This window comes from Antennarius striatus, chromosome 7 (genome assembly GCF_040054535.1).
Source record: "Antennarius striatus isolate MH-2024 chromosome 7, ASM4005453v1, whole genome shotgun sequence".
NCBI lineage: Eukaryota > Metazoa > Chordata > Actinopteri > Lophiiformes > Antennariidae > Antennarius > Antennarius striatus.
In genome coordinates this window covers 4,712,555-4,735,736 of record NC_090782.1, presented here as the reverse complement: position 1 = coordinate 4,735,736, position 23,182 = coordinate 4,712,555, and the positions used below count along the sequence as shown (strand labels likewise).

The following is a 23,182-nucleotide window of genomic DNA, read 5'->3' as shown; positions in this document are numbered from 1 at the left end:
TGGGAAGTACAGTATGTAATGTGGGTTTTTGGTTTTAAAACGTACGATGACATTTTTATTAAAGTGTTTAGGGATTATTGATTTGTATTTTTTGTTTTTACAATATGAGTATTCCTTTGTTTTTGTAGTCAAATAAAATATTTAGTTTTTATTCTGAAGGTTATTACCGGAAGTTCTGCACTGAGCCCAAACTAGTAGAACGTCGATCGCAGAAGCTAACAGGACAAACTGCAGCTGAGGGTTTTCCGACATTTGTGTGAAATGTCACTTCAAATAAAAGACAAAGACGCCTATCAGAGACTAAACTATCTTTATCAGGTAGAACACAATGTGAACAAGGAAAGCTCATGTAGTCACACGGCTAACATGCTAGCTAACATGCTGAGAAGTTTACGCGGCACGTTTGTTTTTATGTTTGTTTTTTAGGCGGCCCATTGTGTTTTATCCCAAAACCCGGAAAATGTCGAGCTGGCTCGTTTCTACTGCTTCACTCAGAGAACCATTGCAAAACGACTAGTCCTGAGACAGTAAGGAACATCGATCTCATTGATTTATTGTGATGACTCACTTCCTGCAGGCCGTCGCACGTGGGGTTCCGATAGGTTATTGCATGTTTCAAAGCGGTGACGTTATTGTCAGTGTTCGTGTGTTCGTTCGTCCGGCCATCCGTTCGTATGTCCACCATATATCTTCGCAACTGTTGCAGATAGAAAGATGAAACAAAAAGCAACTTACTCGGGCAGCAAAGGGGATGAAAATGAGATGATGACCTTGAGAAAACTAGGTCAAGGTCAAATTTCAACCATTGTACACTCAGGAACCAAATAAGATTGATAGATGAGGGAGGCCAGTGTGAGTAAGACCATAGATCAAAGCTAGTGCTTTGATCAATGACAGTAGGTCAGAGTACTAGCTTTTATCTTTGACCTATGCAAGTAGGTCAGGGTAAAATTTTGAATTCAGTGGTGTCGCGGGATGTTGCAGTCTGTGACTGCCTTGTCTATCCTGAGATATTTTTGCACGTATCTCACGAACCGGATAAGACAGAACGACGAAATAAAAGCCATTATATTCAGGGAGGCAAGGGGATGCAAATTTGATCACAACCTTGACCTTGAAAAACTAGGTCAAGGTTACATTTTCACTTTCATAGATTTTAAGGTTCACATCTCTGAAACCTCATGACAAATAGAATGCACCAGTTACATGGTGGATCATGGGTCTTTTATTAAATGACCCTGACCTATGAAAGTAGGTCAGGGTAAAATTTTGAATTCAGGGGTGTTGCGAGATGTTGCAGTCTTTGATTGCCTTGTTTATTTATAATTATTGGAAAAGTCCTTGAACACATCAGTGAGCCCTGCTGTTAGACATGCTGCTGTTAATAATAACAGTTCATTTGTTAAGTCATGTTGAGAAGTCTAATTTTACATGAGCATGGTTAAGTTGACACACAAGAACAGATGCAAAATAAAATATACAATAACAATTGTTAATTTTGTTACAGAGATCCATCAGTGAAGAGAACATTGTGCAAAAAGTGCAGCTCATTGCTGATCCCTGGTGTGACTGCTACAGCCAGACAGCGAAGTGAGTTGGATTATCAGTGTAGAGACAGCCCAGTTCTTTGTCTTTGTGTTCCAGGCTACCTTGTGTTGTATTTGTTGAACAGATATCCATTTGAATCGCAGGACTAACTTAATTCCTTTTGTTTTTTAAGGGAAAAAAGGTAAAACACGGTTTACAGTTGTGAGCTGTCTCAGCTGTGGGCAGAGCAAGACATTACTGAATAATCCAGATTACTGTTTGTGGGTCGATCAGCCGGAGGCTCAGATGCAGCAACACAAGCCGCAAGGTGACAAACCTCAAAGCTGTAGACACCAGTTTCACACTAGGTTCACTCTAAGTTTTATGTGCTTGAGTAAGCAGTGCTCTATAACAGTGGTTTTTTAGGTCGACACCATCAGTTTTCTTACAGGCTAGGAGCATAAAACCGTTGTAAGACTACAAAGACTATTTTATATTGTAGAATAGAAAACAAATGGGAAATTCTGATTTTTTTAATCCAAAAAAGACAATATCTTTGAACAGACCAACATAATTACTTTTTTTTTTCTCAGTCACAGGTCCTCCTCCTAAGAATCAGACAAAACACGAAGAGCCTGATGGATCAGTGTCTTCGAAGTCCAGCGCTGCCTCGGGTGCAGCTAGCTAGAGGTAGATGGATTAATCAAGTTGGCCTATTATCAGCAACCACCAGCCAATTTCTGAACTTACTGACTTGAAGCAAAAATAATAGCTCATAAAATTAAACACATCTGAGTCAGTTATTTACTTATTTGATCTGTCAATTGATTTAATTCTGACTTTACCCTAATGTTCAGTAGTTTACATTTATTTAAATTCTTACTGCTACCAGTATTATTCTTATAAAGTCAAATATTATTCTTTCCATGTGTGGATATTGATCAGTAAATTTCCTCTTAGCTTTTTCTTGCTCTAAAGTGTATTTCTTTCTACAATAGGTTGGACACTACTGACAAGGCAAAACTGACAACAGTCCATTTTCACTCACTGGAAATATGAGGACATGTATTCTCTTAAAATATGCTGCTTTAATTTACATAAACCTAATTTGAAAATCAGTTTAACATTATTTAAATTCAGACTTATCTCTTCTGTATTTTATTAATCGATAGTTTGGCTTTGGGATCAGTTTTAGCGTTCATCTGATGTCAATGTGATTCTTGATGCTGCCAGCAGAGGGCGACTATGTTGCGTCCTTTACGTGGAGTTTAAATTGAGTTTTTATTTGCTGCTTCTTGTTTCTCCAAACGAAAACATGATTACTAATGATTTTATTGAAAACACCAATAAAAATATTTTGTACCTAATACATTACATTGTCTTTACAGTAATGTGACTGCAATTGAGGAAAATATCTCAAACTATTTTGTGCATCATGTTCCCTTAAAATTGATTAAAAGAAAATGAAAGTGTTTTCTTTCAGGCTTTCTTCTTCTCTCCTTTGTCTCCCTTTGGCACTTTAAAACGTGTCTTCTGAAAATAAAGTAGGTTCTTGGAAAAAAGCCTTGGAATATGCCCCATGTACAGGAGAAGAGCCAGAATCATGCCTACAGAAGACAGATATTCATTGAGTTCACTTTTTAGGGACTGACAAGTGAGGTACATGCATTCCATTCTTATCTTTTTTACCTGTGAGAGAGCCCAGCCAGTAGACCGTTGCGTACTCTTTGAAGGTGAATCCAGGGCAGTAGAAGGTGAGGCCAAAAGCCAGGGATGGGTTGATGTAAGCTGAAGTATAACCTTTGGCTGCAAAGAAAAATACGGTGATGGAGGCAGAAACAAAAGTCTATCAGTCACACTTGTGAACATACATGGCTAACAACTGAAGTAGAGACTTGTAAAGAAATTCAGGATTTATGTTTGTAGGGGGGGTTTTGTATGAATTTTCCAGCTAATTTCTGCTGGCATTATTGATTCTTTTTGGTTTCATAAATACTTCCTCCTCTTATGCCTTCTACATGTACGTCCTTGTACCATCAAATGTTTTGAATAATGCTGCATAGAATTAATGAGGAAAATATAATGTGAATAAGAAATATGAATGGGTCTAATGAGCAGTGTTTCCAAATGATGTGAGAAACTATCTGGGCATGGTACTGATTGTTTTTAATAAAATGCAAATGCTGCACAACCCAACACACAACAACAACAAATAAATACCATCCAGTCACATACAAAAGGAAAGACAAGCTGTTCTTACACACAAACACACCTTCCACCATTACAAGGATTTTATGCTTCATTGACAGAGACTATAAAACCTTATCTTGCAATATTCAAAAAAACGGGGAAATTCCACTTCAAAATGTTGTCACGTCCAACCCTTCCTAGATTCTACACTAGAGACATGTGGATAGCAGACGCTAATAACCTGCAGGCAGAGGTGTAGCAGTTTAAGCATCGAAAGAGTGGGTTTTCATATTTTGTTTTATTTGTAATTTTAAAATATTTTTTAATATTTCACAGGTGATCTCATCTCATTCTGAGAAAAGTTTTAAAAAAACGTATTTGTTATGTATGTTATGTTATTTTGAACCACTTTTACTTGCCGACAGAGGCCAGATTCACCAAAACTTACCTGAAAAAGACAGAAACGTGAGGAGAACTGCGATCAGTGGCACCCGGATGAAGGCAGATCTGCGTTGTAGGTTTAGATTGATTAGATGAAAGATGAGTGCACAAACACATTCTGTGAGAAAACCCTGAAGCAAAGAGACCATCAGGGTTGTGCTGCATTCTCTTGTCATCAGGTTTTTGATCATGTGCATGTCTGTCAGCTCCAAACTCCAGTAGTGTATGGCTGCAAGCCGGGCAACTTGGGCTCCAAGAAACTGGGCTGCTAAAGCTAGGAGAGTGGGCACGGTGGTGGCTTCAAGCTGCAGGAACTTCAGCACAATCAAGTTGGGATTCCCTGATGCTTTACCGCAGATCACGCCATGTGTTAGCAGCACTACAAACAGAATGGTTACAGTCACATCAGCTCCCAGGCCACCAGCCCACTCACCCACCTCCACAATTGTCTGCACCTCCAGCCAACATGCCACCAGCATGAAAGAGGATGCAAACTCCATAATGAAGCCTGACCACGGCCATTTTCTGAGGAATGTTCGAACTAAAGCTGCAAAGATCACAATAGACAGGAAGTATCCGAGAGACGCATTCAGTCCAGACATGGCTCAGATCAGGTTTCCCCTGCCTATTCTTTTACAAAAGAAATGAATTGGGGGCTTGAGGGAACAGCTCCTCTATCTGTATGTCAACGTGGCACATGCAGAGACACAATGCTTATCAGAGACACGTCATGTTTGTATCCCACAACCACCTGCCAAAACACACACGCGCCTGTGCAAGGTCAGGTCAGGAAGCCTTCATTCAGCGGTCACGTATAATTAGATATTTTATCTATAAAATATAAACATGGATAGCATTTCAGAAAATGTGTTCTTAGAACTAAATAGAACTACATAAAAATCCAAATCAAACCTCCCATACTGCATTTGAATATTTGGGGAATGTAACTCCACTTTGATGATTAAGACTGTGCTATGTGTTTCTATCTTCGATAATGTCATGGTACAACTTTGATTAATCAGACTTGCTGACTGATGTCTCTGTTGCACATAATGTTCTGTAAATCAAGATAAATCAATTTGGGTCATTGCTATGGCTCTTTGAGGATTAATAATTGGATTACCTTCTCCTGATTCCAATATTGAATCTTTGCTGTACTTTAGTTAACATTTTAATTCATTGTGTCATTTTAAATCAGTTAGATATGTCTTTATTGCCAAGAAAGTTTCCACCTAAAATATTCCCATGTAGCCTCCTCTTGAGGAAGAGAAGCCAGAAAAAAAAATCTGTGTCCAACAGGGCTGTAAAAGTACTACAAATAAATAAATAAAATTCCTTGGTTTCTTCAGTAAGAAAGGCTTTGAGAATTCAGTTTCATCTGGCAATTACATTATGATACAGAATATTTGCAATGGTTTTGGAATTTTGTTACCAAAAAAGAAAGAAACAAAAGAAACAAAATTGTGTTATAAATAGATGTAATGATAAATAAGAGTTTGACATAAAATATAAAATAAAGTGAAACGTAGTCCAGTATTAGTATGGAATAAACAATATAAATTCAGTAAGAATAGAATAATTTTAGACCAGTAAATTATGAATTATTAACGTGTAACTTCCTCAACACGTGTAAACAAAGGAATAGAATTCATCTAAATTAGTTTTTCGGAAAGTGAAATGTCGCAACTCATTGACGAATACGCCTCTAGCTTCTGATTGGATAATATAGCTCACGTGTTGTTTAAAAACCAGGAAGTACTGGTGTCGCGGATGACAGTCACAGGAACTGGTTATAAAAGATTCCCATCTCATTTTGAGCTCATTACTGCCCAGTAGGTGTTTGAATTCGTTGCGTAAACGTTTATTTTATTTGGCTAGCGTAGCGAAGGGTGAACTGCAGTTTGACGTTGACTCCGAACAATGATGCACTGTACTCATTTTTGGCGGAAGTTGTGAAACGTCGCCATCCCGGGATTGCGCGCGCGCCTGTGTGAGCGCGTGTGTTTTTGAGTAACGACGGAGGAGCCAGAGGAGCGATGGCAGGACACCCGACACACGGACAGGAGTGAGAGCTTGGGCGGCATGGCGGATAAACCTGTCACGGTGTTCGAGAAGCTGTTCGCCGCTGGATTTTACGGACTGAGCTCGTTTTTAATCGTCGTGGTCAACAAAAGTGTCCTTACGAACTACAGGTAACGACTGCCATCAAACATATACATCATGTAGGCTGTAAAGCTACCATGTTAGCTACATTGCACCTGGAATTATTGTTGGTTAGAAAGCGAAGTGAACACGTTGGCACTTATTACTTTACCTTGGTGCCAATGACAACTTTTGGCTAGCGTCTTGAAGTAACCTTAGCATCTCTGGAGGCTGTGTTATGAGCGTAGCTGCGTTGTGTCAGCCTATAAAATCCGCTGTTCTGTGGTTCTAATGGAGACATCGTTGTTCCAGGTTTCCCTCATCAATATGCGTCGGAATTGGTCAAGTAAGTAAAATTCTTGGTATTACAGAACCTGAATGGTATCAGCGTCTTGGTTATTTATCTACTGCCTCTGTAAACAGATGTTGGCCACTGTGGTCGTGCTGTGGGTGGGCAAGGCTATGAGGGTGATCAGCTTCCCAGATTATGCTGAGAACATACCTGTCAAGGTGAGACCACCTCCTCATCCATCCTAAAATAATCACCATTATATATATTTTTCTCATTTATTTATTTTTACCTGGGTATACAGACGTTTCCTCTACCTCTCCTTTACGTGGGAAATCAGATCACAGGTCTGTTTGGAACCAAAAGGCTGAAGTAAGTCCTCATCTGTGAAGTATCCAGACTGGTTCTGTGCCATGATGAGATCACTGGGAATGGCTGTTGATGGTTTGCCAAGTTTAAGCAATTTTTTTCCTCTTTTACAGTTTGCCCATGTTTACTGTTCTCAGGAGGTTCTCCATTTTATTCACAATGCTGGCTGAGGGACTTCTGCTTAAGTAAGATTACAGAAGAAAAAACCTGTTTATCTCTCCTATCTACTGGTTCTTTCACTCAGTGAGACACCCAGCTGTTCATTTCATACTATGTTGGTGGCTTTAATTACCAACTGAAAGCAATCACATTCCTTTTCATTGTTTTACCATTGTAATGGTCTTTAACCTTTGGCAGAAAGAAATTCTCCACACCGGTCCAGCTGACAGTACTTACCATGATCTTTGGGGCCTTTATAGCTGCGAGGTAAGTTCTGTTATGTCCAGGTGTTACATCTGTTGCCAAACTAGAATTACCTTCACTACAAAGGGCCATTCAGTCCTGAAATATGTCCTCACTTAAGTTATATTGTCCTGAAGATCATTGGACACCCAGCTGACAAACAACACTGAATCTCTCCCTTAACACTTTTTCTTTTATTTCATTTGTATTCATAGTGCTGACTTGGCTTTTGACTTGCAAGGCTACATGTTTATTTTCTTCAACAACGTGCTGACTGCAGCCAATGGAGCCTATGTGAAACAAAAATTAGATGCAAAGGTATGTGGTCGCATACCCAATGAATAGCAGCCATTGTTGGTTGAATCTGTTCTTACCGGTGTTGAATTTAGAGAACCCAAACTGTCTGTCCTCAAGGAACTTGCTGTACAAAAGTGCCATAAGTTCTTTTAAATTCCCACAAAGTTGCTGAGACTATCATGGTTAAAATCTATGTTTTCTTGTATATTTTCAGCAACAATGTTATTTGCTGTTGAGTCAGAAATATCGTTGGGCTAGTTTTTAGTCCACTTCAGCCAACTGCTTAGTTCTCACATTACAGCAGCGTCAGAACTGGATCCAGATTTAGTCTGTGATGTCAGCGGTAGTTGCTAACATTCGGCCAGAAAGGTGTGTCAGTGAAATCGAAATGCTGAAAAAGGTGCGGCCACGTCAAGAAAGAATCAAAAAAATGAAAAGAAAATGTCATTTCTATGTAGATGAATGAGGTACAGAGAGACAGACTGACTAGCCATCTGTTTTTAATGTTCCTGATGTGACCTGTCCGTCTTGTTCTCGTTTCTCTCGCAGGAGCTAGGGAAGTATGGATTGTTGTATTATAATGCTTTATTTATGATCATTCCCACTCTACTGCTGGCTCACATGACTGGAGACATGCAGAAGGTAAACAGTTTTTCAATCACACTTTTGAACGTCTTTATCCATGGAAGATTTAGTTCATTTGATTTGTTTAATGTGTTTGGTTAAACCATTAAATCTTTGCATGTGAAGTGAGTTCATGGTTCTGGTCAGAAGTTGATCCTGAATCGTGAACTGATGTGAGTGCATGTATGAGTAGTCACGGGTGTGTGTGTGTATGTATGAGCTGCCTGTTTATGGGTGAGTGCTGGTGGTGTTGCCAGCTGTGGACCAGCAGCCAGAAGAGCACAAGGCAGCTATTATACAACTGCTAGAGTTATTACAGCAGCACCACTAACCATTCGAAACTGAACAGCCTCAGTAGAAATGCACACTACTTGTTTAAGTTTGAGAACTCAGTGTTGAATTAATTTTAGTTTTGGCTTTGCTATCATATTTTTTAAATTTACCTAACATCTTAATAGTGCCTGGGTTATCTTTGCACCCTGTCTTCCAGCCTAGGCATGACAACAAGTACTGACTTAATATTCAATTAATTTTTAATACATAACTTAATTCCTATCAAACTTTAATGCTGTGTTTATGTATGATTTATGTGTTTCATTAATAGAGGTCTGATGTGCTTCTTTCCCTCAGGCAGTGGAATATGATGGTTGGTCAGATGTGTTTTTCATCTGCCAGTTCTTCACCTCGTGTATCATGGGGTAATAACTCATTCCAAAGCTCATGTGTGGCGTACATGTACAAGCAGGCACAATTGTTTCAGTCCAGCATCACTTCACTTTCTAATCTCACAACTATCCTTCGTCTATCGTATGAAGTCGAGATTTTGTGCATAAATGAATATTGAGCAAGTTACACTTGAGGAATAACATGAAATTCTGTTTTTCAGGTTTGTTCTAATGTATTCCACTGTGCTGTGTACACAACACAACTCTGCATTAACAACTACCATTGTGGGCTGCATCAAGGTAAGCTGCAGACTTATGTGAAGTAAGACTATTGAACAAAAAAACAAATCTAAACTAATCGGTCAATATTTTCACCGTTTTTCAGAATGTCCTGGTGACATACGTTGGGATGGTGTTCAGTGGAGACTACATTTTCTCTTGGACTAACTTCATTGGTTTGAATATCAGGTAGGAAAAAATCTCGGTGACGTTTTGTTCATCTCGGTGACGTTTTGTTTATCACCCGTTGAAAAAATTCTCCAACAAATCTTTGCTTCATTATGACATTTCAGCTCATACAATCCACATCATATGATCACCCAGCAGTGAGAGTTGGTTCCTTATGAATCTGATAATGGCATTAGCCTATTTTAATGGTTCACACCAGTGTCATGCCTCTGTTGGTATGTCAGGCCACCCTTTTAGTCTGGACTCAAACATCTCCCCCACTATTACATGGATTGCTCTGAAATTTTGTACTAACATTTTATCTTTTGTCAGTGTTTTCACCCATCGTGAAAAAAAGTATCCAATTATCCATCCATCCAACCATTGTCTTCCGCTTATCCGGGGTTGGGTAGCGGGGGCAGCAGCTTAAGCAGGGAAGCCCAGACTTACCTCTCCCTAGCCACTTCGTCCAGCTCCTCCGGGAGAATCCCAAGGCGTTCCCAGGCCAGCCGGGAGACATAGTCTCTCCAGCGTGTCCTGGGTCGTCCACGGGGCCTCCTCCCGGTAGGACGTGCCCGGAACACCTCACCAGGGAGGCGTCCAGGAGGCATCCTGACCAGATGCCCGAGCCACCTCACCTGGCTCCTCTCGATGCGGAGGAGCAGCGGCTCGACTCTGAGTCCCTCCCTGATGGCCGAACTCCTCACCCTATCTCTAAGGGAGAGCCCGGACACCCTGCGGAGGAAACTCATTTCGGCCGCTTGTATCCGGGATCTCGTTCTTTCGGTCATGACCCATAGCTCGTGACCATAGGTGAGGGCAGGAACGTAGATCGACCGGTAAATCGAGAGCTTTGCCTTTTGGCTCAGCTCCTTCTTCACCACGACAGACTGATACTTAGTCCGCATCACTGCAGACGCTGCACCGATCCGCCTGTCGATCTCCCGTTCCATTGTACCCTCACTAGTGAACGAGACCCCGAGATACTTGAACTATTCCACTTGGGGCAGGATCTCATCCCCAACCTGGAGAGGGCACTTCACCCTTTTCCGACTGAGGACTAGGTCTCAGATTTGGAGGTGCTGATTCTCATCCCAACCGCTTCACACTCAGCTGCGAACCGCTCCAGTGAGAGTTGGAGATCACGGCTTGATGAAGCCAACATCATCTGCAAAAAGCAGAGACACAATACTGAGGCCACCAAACCGGACACCCTCAACGCCTTGGCTGCGCCTAGAAATTCTGTCCATAAAAGTTATGAACAGAATTGGTGACAAAGGGCAGCCTTGGCGGAGTCCAACCCTCACTGGAAACAAATCCGACTTACTGCCGGCAAGGCGGACCAAACTCTGACATCGGTCGTACAGGGACCGAACAGCCCTTATCAAGGGGTTCGGTACCCCATACTCCCGAAGCACCCCCCACAGAACCTCCCCGAGGAACACTGTCGAACGCCTTCTCCAAGTCCACAAAACACATGTAGACTGGTTGGGCCAACTCCCATGCCCCCTCAAGGACCCTGCGGAGGGTGTAGAGCTGGTCCACTGTTCCACGGCCAGGAAGAAAACCACACTGCTTCTCCTGAATCAGAGATTCGACTTCCCGACGGACCCTCCTCTCTAGAACCTCTGAATAGACCTTGCCAGGGAGTGTGATCCCCCTGTAGTTGGAGCACACCCTCCAGTCCCCCTTCTTAAAAAGGGGGACCACCACCCCAGAGGCACTGTCCCCGATGTCCACGCGATGTTGCAGAGGCGTGTCAACCAGGACAGCCCCACAACAGCCAGAGCCTTTAGGAACTCCGGGCGGATCTCATCCACCCTCGGGGCCCTGCCACCGAGGAGCTTTTTAACTACCTCGGTGACCTCAACCCCAGAGATAGGAGAGCCCGCCTCAGAGAACCCAGACTCTGCTTCCTCATGGGAAGGTGTGTCTGCGGGATTGAGGAGGTCTTCCCCACCGAGTCACAACGTCCCGAGTTGAGGTCAGCAGTTCCCCATCCCCACTATATACAGTGTGGATGCTGCACTGCTTCCCCCTCCTGAGACGCCTGATGGTGGACCAGAATTTCTTTGAAGCCATCTGGAAGTCGTCCTCCAAGGCCTCACCGAACTCCTCCCACGCCCGAGTTTTTGCCTCAGCAACCACCAAAGCTGCATTCTGCTTGGTCAGCCAGTACCTATCAGCTGCCTCAGGAGTCCCACAGGCCAAAAAGGCCTGATAGGACTCCTTCTTCAGCTTGATGGCATCCCTTACCGCTGATGTCCACCAACGGGTTCTGGGGTTGCCGCCACGACAGGCATCGACCACCTTATGGCCGCAGCTGCGGTCGGCCGCCTCGACAATGGAGGCGCGAAACATGGTCCACTCAGACTCAATGTCCCCCGCCTCCCTCGGAACGTGGGTGAAGTTCTGCCTGAGGTGGGAGTTGACAGGGGAGTCCGCCAGGCGTTCCCAGCAGACCCTCACAATATGTTTGGGTCTGCCAGGTCAGACCGGCATCGGAGCCACCATCGAAGCCAACACACCACCAGGAGGTGATCGGTTGACAGCTCCGCCCCTCTCTTCACCCGAGTGTCGAAGACATGCGGCTGCAAATCCGATGACACGACCACAAAGTCGATCATCGAACTGCGGCCTAGGGTGTCCTGGTGCCAAGTGCACATATGGACACCCTTATGTCTGAACATGGTGTTCGTTATGGACAGTCCGTGACGAGCACTGAAGTCCAATAACTGAACACCACTTGGGTTCTGATCGGGGGGGGCGTTCCTCCCAATCACGCCCTTCCAGGTCTCACTGTCATTGAGCATTGACGTGAGCATTGAAGTCCCCCAGCAGAATGATGGAGTCCCCAGTGGGAGCACTCTCCAGCACCCCCTCCAAGGACTCCAAAAAGGCTGGGTACTCTGAACTGCTGTTTGGTGCATAAGCACAAACAACAGTCAGGACCCGTCCCCCCACCCGAAGGCGGAGGGAGGCTACCCTCTCGTCCACCGGGGTGAACCCCAATGTACAGGCGCCAAGCCGGGGGGCTATAAGTATACCCACACCTGCTCGGCGTCTCTCACCATGGACAACTCCAGAGTGGAAGAGAGTCCAACCCCTCTCGAGAGGACCAGTACCAGAGCCCAAGCTGTGTGTGGAGGTGAGCCCGACTATATCTAGTCGGAACTTCTCGACCTCACACACCAGCTAAGGCTCCTTCCCTGCCAGAGAGGTGACATTCCACGTCCCAAGAGCCAGCTTCTGTAGCCGGGGATTGGATCGCCAAGGTCCCTGCCTTCGGCGACCGCCCAGCTCACAATGCACCCGACCCCTATGGCCCCTCCCACAGGTGGTGAGCCCATGGGAAGAGGGACCCACGTTGCCCTTTCGGGTTGCGCCCGACCGGGCCCCATGGGTGCAGGCCCGGTCGCCAGGCGCTTGCCTTCGAGCCCCACCTCCAGGCCTGGCTCCAGAGGGGGGCCCCGGTGACCCGGGGCCGTGCAAGGGAAAACGTGTTCCATTGTTTGTAATCATCATTTAGGGTCTTTGAGCAGTCCTTTGTCTGGTCCCTCACCTAGGACCTGTTTGCCATGGGTTACCCTACCAGGGGCAGAAAGCCCCAGACAACTTATCCCCTAGGATCATTGGGACACACAAACCCCTCCACCACGATTAGGTAACGACTCAAGGAAGGGATTATCCAATTATGAATGAGTATAATTCTGATATTCATGTTACCAGATGAGTCCCCCAGGACTTTTCCTCTCACACTACTAGCAGTTTGATATTCATGGTTTTATGTGTGAAACATTTCCACCCTCTGGTGAATTCTTACATAATTCAGGACATGCATGTCTTTCTCACTGTGATTTTTATTAACTTTGCTGACCCCTGACTTTTCAACTAGATGCATAACAATTTAGATGTATACAATAATTTATGATCAAATTCACACAAAAATTACATTAATGAAAGTTCTTAGTAAAACAGATAATAAAGTTATGTAGATCTCATTACATAAATGTTTGGTGAAGTCTTGTAGATATTGTCATATCTCAAATGTGGTATGATTTATATGTCAAGCATGACAAGAGGCTTCACACTTTAATGCTTCACTTGGTTCTAAACCAATCAAAGCTGTGCCTCAGTGGTGCTAAGCTTACTCTGGGGAACAAACTGTATGTTTTAAAGAATGCCCAGTGTAGACCATCTATTCCAGATGGCATCTATCCCTGTTGGCATTTAGCTGGAAAGAGCCTGTGACCTGCTACGGCGGATACAGCGGCGGTACATGAATGAATGTGAATGAGTTCTGATTCACGGATGGACACAGAAGTTAATCTGAAGAGTCATTGACACTCAGGAAGTTAGGGGCAGGATTTATGTACGCCTGCTGGCTCTTGTTGGGTAATAAGAAGTACTGTATGACCGGTGATGTGTTGCAACATGATACTGAAATCTTTTTTCCTCCAACATGTTCAAACACGTGACACTTACTGCCATCCTGCCGTCTAATTGAACATTTAGATCAGGGGTGTCGACCTTATTTTCACTGAGGGCCACATCAGCATCATGGCTGTCCTCAAAGGCAGATGTAACTTATAAATTTAACTAAATGTACTCAGTTTAACTCAGTGTAAAGTGAATGTAACTACTCCTTAATGTTAAATAACCCTGAATTTATTACTTATTCAAGTTATTCAACTCCATCAATCAAAACATCAAAACATTTTTGTCATTGTTAAATTGGGTTTAAGTACTGCATTGTGGGAAATGTAGTATCTGGTCAGAGCATATGTTAGACCTATTGATTTTTAGACATTCTGACCTTTTTATTTTACATAAAATGATGTGGCGGGCCACATTTGGCCCGCGGGCCTTGAGTTTGACAAATGCAGTTAGCTTAACACACAAACAAATATGGTATATGTCTAATCATAGTCTCTCAAACTACACACGTTAGTTACCCATAATAAATAGTTGTGCCTTTTAATATTTAAATTGTCTGCAGATATTATTTCTTTAAGTTATAGATTACTGTAAGGTGACCCTGAAGGTTGGTTGTCTCCTCACAGCATATGTCCAAAACAAGTCTCAGCTCAAAAGAAATACAACACATATCATATACCGGTGCCGCTGCTGGACAATTTTATAGTGATATGTCTTCTCCAGAGGACTCTTGTGACTAATTTGATGTTCCTGGGCAGATGTGAAGTGTCTTCATAAGTAACATGGTTGCTGTTCTTGTGCTTGCAGTATTGCAGGAAGCCTTGTGTATTCCTACATCACTCTCACAGAGGAGCAGACAAGCATAGTAAACGAAAACACCAAGCTGGACATCAGAGGCAAGGTGGTTGTATGACAAAGACACTGGACTTGATTATTTTTATGCTGATTGAGAGGAATACTCTATTTTTACATTATTTAATTTATGGAGTATTTTTGCAGAGACATCACCATGACTCTTGCTACTGCCATGGTTTCAAACCCCACTGTTGGGATTGTGGGTGGATTTTTAGGTGGCTTTTTATATATTTCTATTTTGATTCTCCTCATATTAACATCAATAAGGGAAACATGGAACCAGTATTATTTATATTACACATTTTTATGAAATTTGTAGAAAAAGAACATTAAAAGTTAAATATTGTGGTGCCATGTTTCCTGGACCCAGGATGCTTTATGGCTGTGTGTACTGAGAATATTAATAACTGTTTTAAGACATAATCCCTATTGTTTCATTGCTTCTTGTGGTTTGTTGTTTACAAGAAATGTAACCTTAGAAGTACAGTGAGCTGCTCTCAAGTCTCATTACCCACAGTGTCAGCTGTTGCTTTTCACTCATGCGTACTCTTTGTAACAAGAACGTCGTGAATCACAGTTAATGAACTGACAAAACCTGAAGAACCAGATGCACAAGCAGAGGCTCAGGGATTGTGGTTTTAAATAGTTTTGCTGCCTCCGTTTGGGATCAAATAGTGTCACCGTTTACATCTTGCTTTGTTACAATTACACGAAGGTTGCCATCTTATCAAAGTTGTTACTGGCTCTCTACGGAGAGTTAACAATTGGTACTTGTGGATATTATTTTGCAAAGGGATCCGTTTGTTTTTCTTGAAATGATTTCGCACTTTTAACTGAAGTAGTCCCTTCAAAAGAAAAGGTGAAACTGAATCACCTTTCCTCCTGTTACAGCTGTTGAAATTATGGTACTGTAGTTGTACTTGATGTATGATTGACTTTATGTATCAAAGGAAAAAGATTTTCTAAACTTTTTAAGTTGTTTTTTTTTTACATTTTATACACCTGATTTTATATTTATTACTTTTTAGAATAACATTTATTTTGTAGGTGGACTAGTTTGTGCATTGTTGATCCTGATGAACAAAAAATCTTGACCATGAAGTTATAGCAATGACCTACATGTTCAAAACTAAACTGACAATCTTTGGGATTTTGGTGTTCATGTTACAGATTGAGCCGATTTAACATGTCAGATTTATAGGTCAAAATGTGCGGCTCACCATCCAAACAGAATGTCATTCTCCTGTAATTTCTGAGTCTTATTGAAATTAATGGTGGGTTAAAAAATTTTAATGTCTGATCTTGATAATTCATTCTTATTCTGTATCTGAGGCTGTTGTGCTTGCAGCTGATAATAAACTACAGTAAAACAATGGTTCACCTTCCTGTCATCTTGTCACAGGATTGAATTTATTTCTCGTCTGGTTCATCAGGTGCTCAACAGGGTCGGTCATTTTCATCAACACTAGGAGACACCAAAGTCAACCACACACATTTTAACTTTTAGGGCAATTTATCAAGAAAGTAGATTGTGAGTTCCTGACATCACACTAACACTGACTAATAGGCTTCAAATGCTCACCTACTTATTCAAAAGACTTCAACAACAGTAGTTGTGCTAGAAAAACAAATTCAAGTTCATGAAGCAAATGACTAAGGGACAATATTTAATACAAAAACAGATTACACAAATGAAAACAAGTTAACATAAACCCACTACCATACACAGCTGATGACCTCTGGTGTTGTGGGTCTTGGGTGACATGGATTCATTATTACAGAATCCAAACTGACAGTTATGGCCCATAAACTTAAAAACATTACATTCAAATATTTACAAAGGAACATTTAAACTACAGACTGTGGACAAAACAAAACATTCAAATTTCATAGTAATTTAAACAGGCCAAGCTTAACAGGTGTCAGTAATATTCCATTGCATTTGCTTGTAATAGCTTTAAAATTAACATTTCATTCACGATAATAAAAACCCTAAAAAAAACAAGGGTTTTAGAAGCTCAGGCTGGGCTCAAAGATGAAACTGTTGAATCCAGAGATGCCATTCAGCTTTTCACATAGAGAAAAACACAGTCGGATGGACTTATGTTCCTGCAAAGAATAGCAAGACGGCAAGAACTCTGATCCCCGTCTCGCCCACAGATACTCACTGGAAACAGAATATCCCTCAAGTCTTCCTCAGAGACAGAGACACCCATGAGGATTCAATCTCAAGTCCAACAGCAAATATGCATCATCTGCATCACTGCCCATTGATAGAGAAGTACACCGAACACATAAACATTCAAGTCTGAGAGAACATCCCTGGAGAAAGCATGGTTTGGAAGGGATGGGGAAGCAGTATTATATATGTATTATGTTTATTGAATCAGCCAAACAAGAAAAGCGGGTCTGAGTAGAATTAAGGGAGTGCCTTACAGAGGCGTGTCTTACTGTTGCATCACTTGAAGAAAGTGCAGTGTGTTGTGTTTCCTTTTGTTATAAACAGTCTTCATATATCGAGTTCCAACAATGTACCATGGTTACGTTGTAAGACGACATGAAGGGCCTCAGCCACATTAATGCGGGAATCATCACCACACAATCATTTGGTTGAGAAATACCGCAGTTACTCAGACTGTGTCAGAAACTACTAAGGCACAGAGGCTGTATCCTTTCATTACCGCCTGATTATGAATATCAATAAATCACATCAGTTAATGGTTTGGTAGAAAAAATGAGAGGAGGTGATATAATTTTAAAAGGCTAGCTGTTGATTGTCTTACATTTTAAAGTGAGATGATGTTCTCAGCCACGTAACATAGACTGTAGAAGTTGCAACCAATGCAGCAGAGGTTACAGAAGGAGGACATCAGTCTGTACAGCCACAGACGGCCACTGAGATGTTTGTATTTCACATCAGTCTCGCACAGCTTGGCATATGCTTCGCGGTTTGATGACAAGCCTATGTCCTGACCCAGTCCACAAGCCTGCTCAATAAGGTGCATGTCTGCCATGATCTCTGAAGTTATCTGGCCAAACCATTGAGCATTTATAGCCGCAACTGTCACTGACACAAAGAAGATGAAGATCTGGTGGGGAGAGGAGAGGCACAGATTAAAGAAATATTCTGAAATGGATTTTACTGTGTAAGGATCAGGTTCAACCTACACACCTGAAAAGCTTCCCTGTCATCCAGAAGGTTGCTGGGATGATACACAGCATAGATGGTAAGGTTAAAGAAAGCACAAGCTGAACCCAGGTGGAGGTAGAATGGCACAAGACGACTCTGGATGAACCCATATGTGTGTCTGTTCAGATTGCTGTCCATCACAAAGCCTGTGTAATAATCACCCATTAGCACTGCAGGTGACATCATGCTCGGCTGCTGATGTTGAGGACAGCGATAATTACATGTTGGGTATTCTGATTAGTGTATTTGCCTTCCTCTACGATGACAGCCACAGACATAACAAAATAGTTGATACCTGTATCTAACTCTGCTTAACGGTTCAAAATAAGCTGCTCAAATACAACCACAATAGTATGCCACAGTAGCAATATGACAAAGCATTAGGGACTGAATTAAAATAACAAATTTGTCTAGCATGTAAACACAGATATGACTGGCAAAGGCCTGCAAACAACCCTTCGGTACACCTTGTATACCCTGTATAAACTGAGCAACAACAAGAAAGTATAGTTGGAACAGAGCATTAACATGATTGGAGATAACTAAAACACAAAAGCATTCTGGGTGATCTAATGTTTTTGAGTACACACTGTGATCTTGAATGCGCAGTGAAAATTCCAAAACCCTTCAGTGGTACTAACTTGAAATGAAGGTGACCCAAATCTGCATTCCCCAGTAGGTGGACAGCAGCAGCAGATGCAGCAGCTTGACTGTGAACGTGGGCTCCTGGTCGGCGGACATACTTCCCGGGTCTCCAGTCCAGACTGGGTCAAACAGGAGATTCCAGTCGTTGGGTTTGAGTTGACTGACACGTCCTTCACGCTCCTCCCAAAAAGTCTCTGTAAGCACAGGGAAAGTTTCAGTTTGGTCAACATGAAGTTAGAATCACGGCAGAGCAAAGTCCAGAGATTGTGCACATGCATGCAAAACCACACCTCCAGATAAGAGCGACACGTTTCGTACCAGTACAGCCGGCTAACCCAGCGCACCGGTGAGAAGATGCCAGCAGCGGGCTGGGGTTACACTCCTGTTAACGCTTCGGATCCACTTTGCAGACAGCGGGTTATAAACTTCCGCATTGCTGTCAAGGAAACGGAGCTGTCGTTCGGACCCGAACCAGAACGGACACTCCTTCCCGGCCGGTGTGAAAGTAAAACTACGGCTGTGCAAATTCCACGACTCAGCTCACTAAAACTGTGCTGGTTTGAGTAGAAAGATCAAACCCAGCGAGCTACAAACAACCATCACGCCGCAGTGAAGCTAAGGGGGGCGGGAACGAGCGTTCAAAGTCACCTCAGAAACGGAACCGGTCCTCAACGAGTTCATTAAACAGACGCTGAGTTGTTATTAAAGCTGCTTTAAACCGGAGGCACAACTCAGTGCTTCTTTTTTTAAGGTTAAAATGTCTGCCCACCTCTGCTTTGACGCCTTGTCCCCGGCCGTGACAGTTAGCGACCTGTTACGCCGCTACGCCGCTAGCATGACTGAACCAGCAGCGGCGGCCCGGGGGCGTGGCTGTCCCAGAGGCTCGCGCCTGAAGCCACGCCCACCGCGTCACAGCGGCGCGTCTCCGCGACAAATTCAAAAACACCCGTTTAGTTAATCCATCCATCCATCCATCTTCCACCGCTTATCCGGAATCGGGTCGCGGGGGCAGCAGCTTCAACAGGGAGCCCCAAACGTCCCTTTCCCGGGTCACATCCACCAGCTCTGACTGGGGGATCCCAAGGCGTTCCCAGGCCAGTGTTGAGATATAATCCCTCCACCTGGTCCTGGGTCTGCCCCGAGGTCTCCTCCCAGCTGGACGTGCCAGAAACACCTCCCTAGGGAGGCGTCCCAGAGGCATCCGCACCAGATGCCCAAACCACCTCAACTGACTCCTTTCCACGCGAAGGAGCAGCGGCTCTACTCTGAGCCCCTCGCGAACAGCAGTGTTTCTCACCTTATCTCTAAGGGAGACACCAGCTATCTGCCTGAGAAAGACCATTTCAGCCGCTTGTATCCGCGATCTCGTTCTTTCGGTCATGACCCATCGCTCATGACCATAGGTGAGGGTAGGAACGAAGACTGAACGGTAGATGGAGAGCTTTGCCTCTCGGCTTAGCTCCCTCTTTGTGACAACAGTGCGGTAAAGCGACTGCAATACCGCTCCTGCTGCCCCAATTCTCCGTCCAATCTCACGCTCCATTGTTCCCTCACTCGTGAACAGGACCCCAAGATACTTAAACTCCTTCACTTGTGGAAGGACCTCATTCCCCACTCGGAGAAGGCAGTCCACCGGTTTCCTGCTGAGGACCATGGCCTCAGATTTGGAGGTGCTAATCCTCATCCCCGCCGCTTCACACTCGGCTGCAAACCGGACCAGTGAGCGCTGCAGGTCACAGGCTGATGACGCAAACAGGACCACATCATCTGCAAAAAGCAGTGATGCAATCCTCAGGCCACCAAACTGTAAAGCCTCCTCACCACGACTACGCCTCGATATACTGTCCATGAAAATCACAAACAGAATTGGTGATAAAGCGCAGCCCTGGCGAAGGCCAACAGCTACTCAGAACAAGTCCGACTTACTGCCGAGAACCCGAACGCAGCTCTCACTTTGGGCGTACAGGGATTGGATGGCCCTGAGAAGAGGCCCCCTCACTCCATACTCCCGCAGTATTTCCCACAGTATATCCCTGGGGACACGATCATATGCCTTCTCCAAGTCCACAAAACACATGTAGACTGGATGGGCATACTCCCAAGCCCCCTCTAGGATCCCTGTGAGAGTAAAAAGCTGGTCCGTTGTTCCACGACCAGGACGGAACCCACATTGTTCCTCCTCAATCTGAGGCTCGACAATCGGCCGGACCCTCCTTTCCAGCACCTTGGAGTAAACTTTCCCAGGGAGGCTGAGGAGTGTGATGCCCCTGTAATTGGCACACACCCTCTGGTCCCCCTTTTTAAAAAGAGGAACCACCACCCCAGTCTGCCACTCTTTCGGCACTGTCCCAGATTTCCACGCAATGTTAAAGAGGCATGTCATCCACGACAGCCCCTCAACACCCAGAGCCTTCAGCATTTCCGGGCGAATCTCATCAATACCCGGGGCTTTGCCACCGTGCAGTTGTTTAACTACCTCGGTGACTTCGCCCCGAGAGATTGACTCTGATCCCCCATCATCCTCCAGCTCTGCCTCTGCAACAGAGGACGGGTCAGTTGGGGTAGTTGGATTCAGGAGTTCCTCAAAGTGTTCCTTCCACCGACCGACAACCTCCTCAGTCGAGGTCAACAGTGTCCCATCTTTGCTGTATACAGCTTGGATGGTTCCCCGTTTCCCCCTCCTGAGGTGTCGGACAGTCCTCCAGAACAACTTTGGTGCCGTCCGATAGTCCTTCTCCATGGCCTCTCCGAACTCCTCCCACACCCTCTGTTTTGCCTCCATCACAGCCGAGGCTGCAGTCCTTTTGGCCTGTCGGTACCCTGCAACTGCTTCAGGAGTCCCCAGGGACAACATGCCCCTGAAGGCCTCCTTCTTTAGTCGGACGGCTTCCCTGACCACCGGGGTCCACCACGGTGTTCGAGGGTTACCGCCCCTTGAGGCACCCAAGACCTTGAGACCACAGCTCTCAGCTGCAGCTTCAGCAATGGAAGCTTTGAACATCGACCATTCAGGTTCAATGTCCCCAGCCTCCACAGGGATGCACGAGAAGCTCCTTCGGAGGTGTGAATTGAAGGCCTCACGGACAGAGTCCTCCTCCAGACGTTCCCAGTTCACCCGCACTACTCGTTTGGGCTTACCAGGTCTATCCAAAGGTTTCCTCCGCCAACGGACCCAACTCACCACCAGGTGGTGATCAGTTGACAGCTCTGCCCCTCTCTTCACCCGAGTGTCCAAAACACACGGTCGAAGATCAGATGATACGATCACAAGATCAATCATTGACTTTCGACCCAGGGTGCTCTGGTACCAGGTACACTTGTGAGCATCCTTGTGTTCGAACATGGTGTTAGTTATGAACAATCCGTGACTAGCACAGAAGTCCAACAACATAACACCGCTCGGGTTCAGATCAGGGAGGCCATTCCTCCCAATCACGCCCCTCCAAGTGTCTCCATCATTGCCGACGTGTGCGTTGAAGTCCCCCAGGAGAACAATGGAGTCCCCTGCAGGGATCCCTTCAAGGACCCCATTTAGGGACCCCAAGAAGGCCGAATACTCTGAACCGATATTTGGTGCATATGCACAAACAACAGTCAGTTTTCCCCTCCACAGCCTTAAGGCGTAGGGAAGCGACCCTCTCATCCACCGGGGTAAACTCCAACACAGCGGCGCTCAGCCGGGGGCTTGTGAGTATCCCCACACCCGCCCTGCGCCTCACGCCTGACGCAACTCCGGAGTAAAACAAGGTCCAACCCCTATCCAGGAGTTTGGATCCAGAACCGAGGCTATGCGTGGAGGTAAGCCCCACCAGATCCAACTGGTAGCGCTTCACCTCCAACACAAGTTCCGGCTCCTTCCCCGCCAGTGAGGTGACATTCCACGTCCCCAAAGCCAACTTCTGCCGCCCGGGTCTGGTCCGTCGTGACCCCCTGTCGTCACTGCCACCCATATGACAGCGCACCCGACCCCATCGGTTTGCCCTGCGGGTGGTGGGTCCACAGGGGTGGGAAGAATCCACGTTGCCTTTTCGGGCTAAGCCCGGCCGGGCCCCGTGGCAGACCCGGCCACCAGGCGCTCGCTGACGGGCCCTCCGTCCAGGCCTGGCTCCAGACGTGGGCCCCGGGCTTCCTCCGGGCAGGGTCACAGTTTTCCCTTTTCCGTTTTTCATGGGATATTTGAACCATTCTTTGTCTGGCCCTTCACCTGAGACCTGTTTGCCTTGGGTGACCCTAACAGGAGTACAAGACTCCCGACAACATAGCTCCCAGGATCCTTAGGGCACACAAACCTCTCCACCACGTTAAGGTGATGGTTCCTTGGAGAGGTAGTTAATTACATATAACTCAAAATTTCGAGTATGAAAACAGCAGTTTTTTGTCAGATCAGTCACAAAATATATTTTTTAATTACCCCAAAATTACCTGTCCCTCGTTTACCTACCTTAGTGTAGCAACTGAGACGGTGAACAGAGTCAGATTAGTAGTCAATACATGCAAGAAATAAAATAATTTAAAGGTGATATGTATGAATTTGGTTCATAATGTGTTGCAATGAGAGAGATGTTGATTCAGGGGACGGGAATTTTACAAGCCAGTGGTTTCTACCTGTTCAACCTTTTTTTTTTTTCAGATGTTGTTGATGGTCCAAAACTGATGAAAGTG

The 23,182-nt window shown here is 44.6% G+C and overlaps 4 protein-coding genes across 6 annotated transcripts; 2 read left to right on the top strand and 2 right to left on the bottom strand.

The window, feature by feature from the left end:
* The first annotated feature begins 178 nt into the window (after positions 1-178).
* Positions 179-2,940, top strand: rpp21 (ribonuclease P 21 subunit). The gene is made up of 6 exons (XM_068318436.1): positions 179-318; positions 427-527; positions 1,508-1,590; positions 1,721-1,855; positions 2,121-2,217; positions 2,526-2,940. The coding sequence occupies exons 1-5, from the start codon at positions 262-264 to the stop codon at positions 2,213-2,215; spliced, it is 471 nt and encodes a 156-aa protein (XP_068174537.1). The 5' UTR covers positions 179-261; the 3' UTR covers positions 2,216-2,217; positions 2,526-2,940.
* A 58-nt stretch (positions 2,941-2,998) lies between these two features.
* On the bottom strand, positions 2,999-4,777 carry aqp12 (aquaporin 12). The gene is made up of 3 exons (XM_068318426.1): positions 4,166-4,777; positions 3,217-3,333; positions 2,999-3,134 (listed from the first exon to the last, which is right to left on the bottom strand). Exons 1-3 carry the CDS (start codon positions 4,758-4,760, stop codon positions 3,007-3,009), a joined length of 840 nt encoding a protein of 279 aa, XP_068174527.1. The 5' UTR covers positions 4,761-4,777; the 3' UTR covers positions 2,999-3,006.
* A 1,154-nt stretch (positions 4,778-5,931) lies between these two features.
* On the top strand, positions 5,932-16,058 carry LOC137598378 (nucleotide sugar transporter SLC35D2-like). 2 transcript variants are annotated; one of them, XM_068318418.1, is made up of 12 exons: positions 5,932-6,350; positions 6,613-6,646; positions 6,724-6,810; positions 6,894-6,961; positions 7,072-7,143; positions 7,316-7,384; positions 7,576-7,678; positions 8,207-8,299; positions 8,912-8,979; positions 9,168-9,246; positions 9,332-9,414; positions 14,638-16,058. In XM_068318418.1, exons 1-12 carry the CDS (start codon positions 6,241-6,243, stop codon positions 14,741-14,743), a joined length of 972 nt encoding a protein of 323 aa, XP_068174519.1. In that variant the 5' UTR covers positions 5,932-6,240; the 3' UTR covers positions 14,744-16,058. The 2 variants fall into 2 exon arrangements, 1 of the variants encoding a protein (XP_068174519.1); XR_011036664.1 differs by lacking the exon at positions 14,638-16,058 and having other exon boundaries at positions 8,886-9,246; positions 9,332-9,401.
* A 281-nt stretch (positions 16,059-16,339) lies between these two features.
* Positions 16,340-19,425, bottom strand: si:ch211-121a2.4 (transmembrane protein 205). Of its 2 annotated transcripts, none has more exons than XM_068318432.1 (4): positions 19,290-19,425; positions 18,517-18,714; positions 17,858-18,021; positions 16,340-17,774 (listed from the first exon to the last, which is right to left on the bottom strand). In XM_068318432.1, exons 2-4 carry the CDS (start codon positions 18,614-18,616, stop codon positions 17,472-17,474), a joined length of 567 nt encoding a protein of 188 aa, XP_068174533.1. In that variant the 5' UTR covers positions 18,617-18,714; positions 19,290-19,425; the 3' UTR covers positions 16,340-17,471. The 2 variants fall into 2 exon arrangements, with proteins under 2 accessions (XP_068174533.1, XP_068174534.1); XM_068318433.1 differs by lacking the exon at positions 19,290-19,425 and adding an exon at positions 18,811-19,265.
* Positions 19,426-23,182: the final 3,757 nt, after the last annotated feature.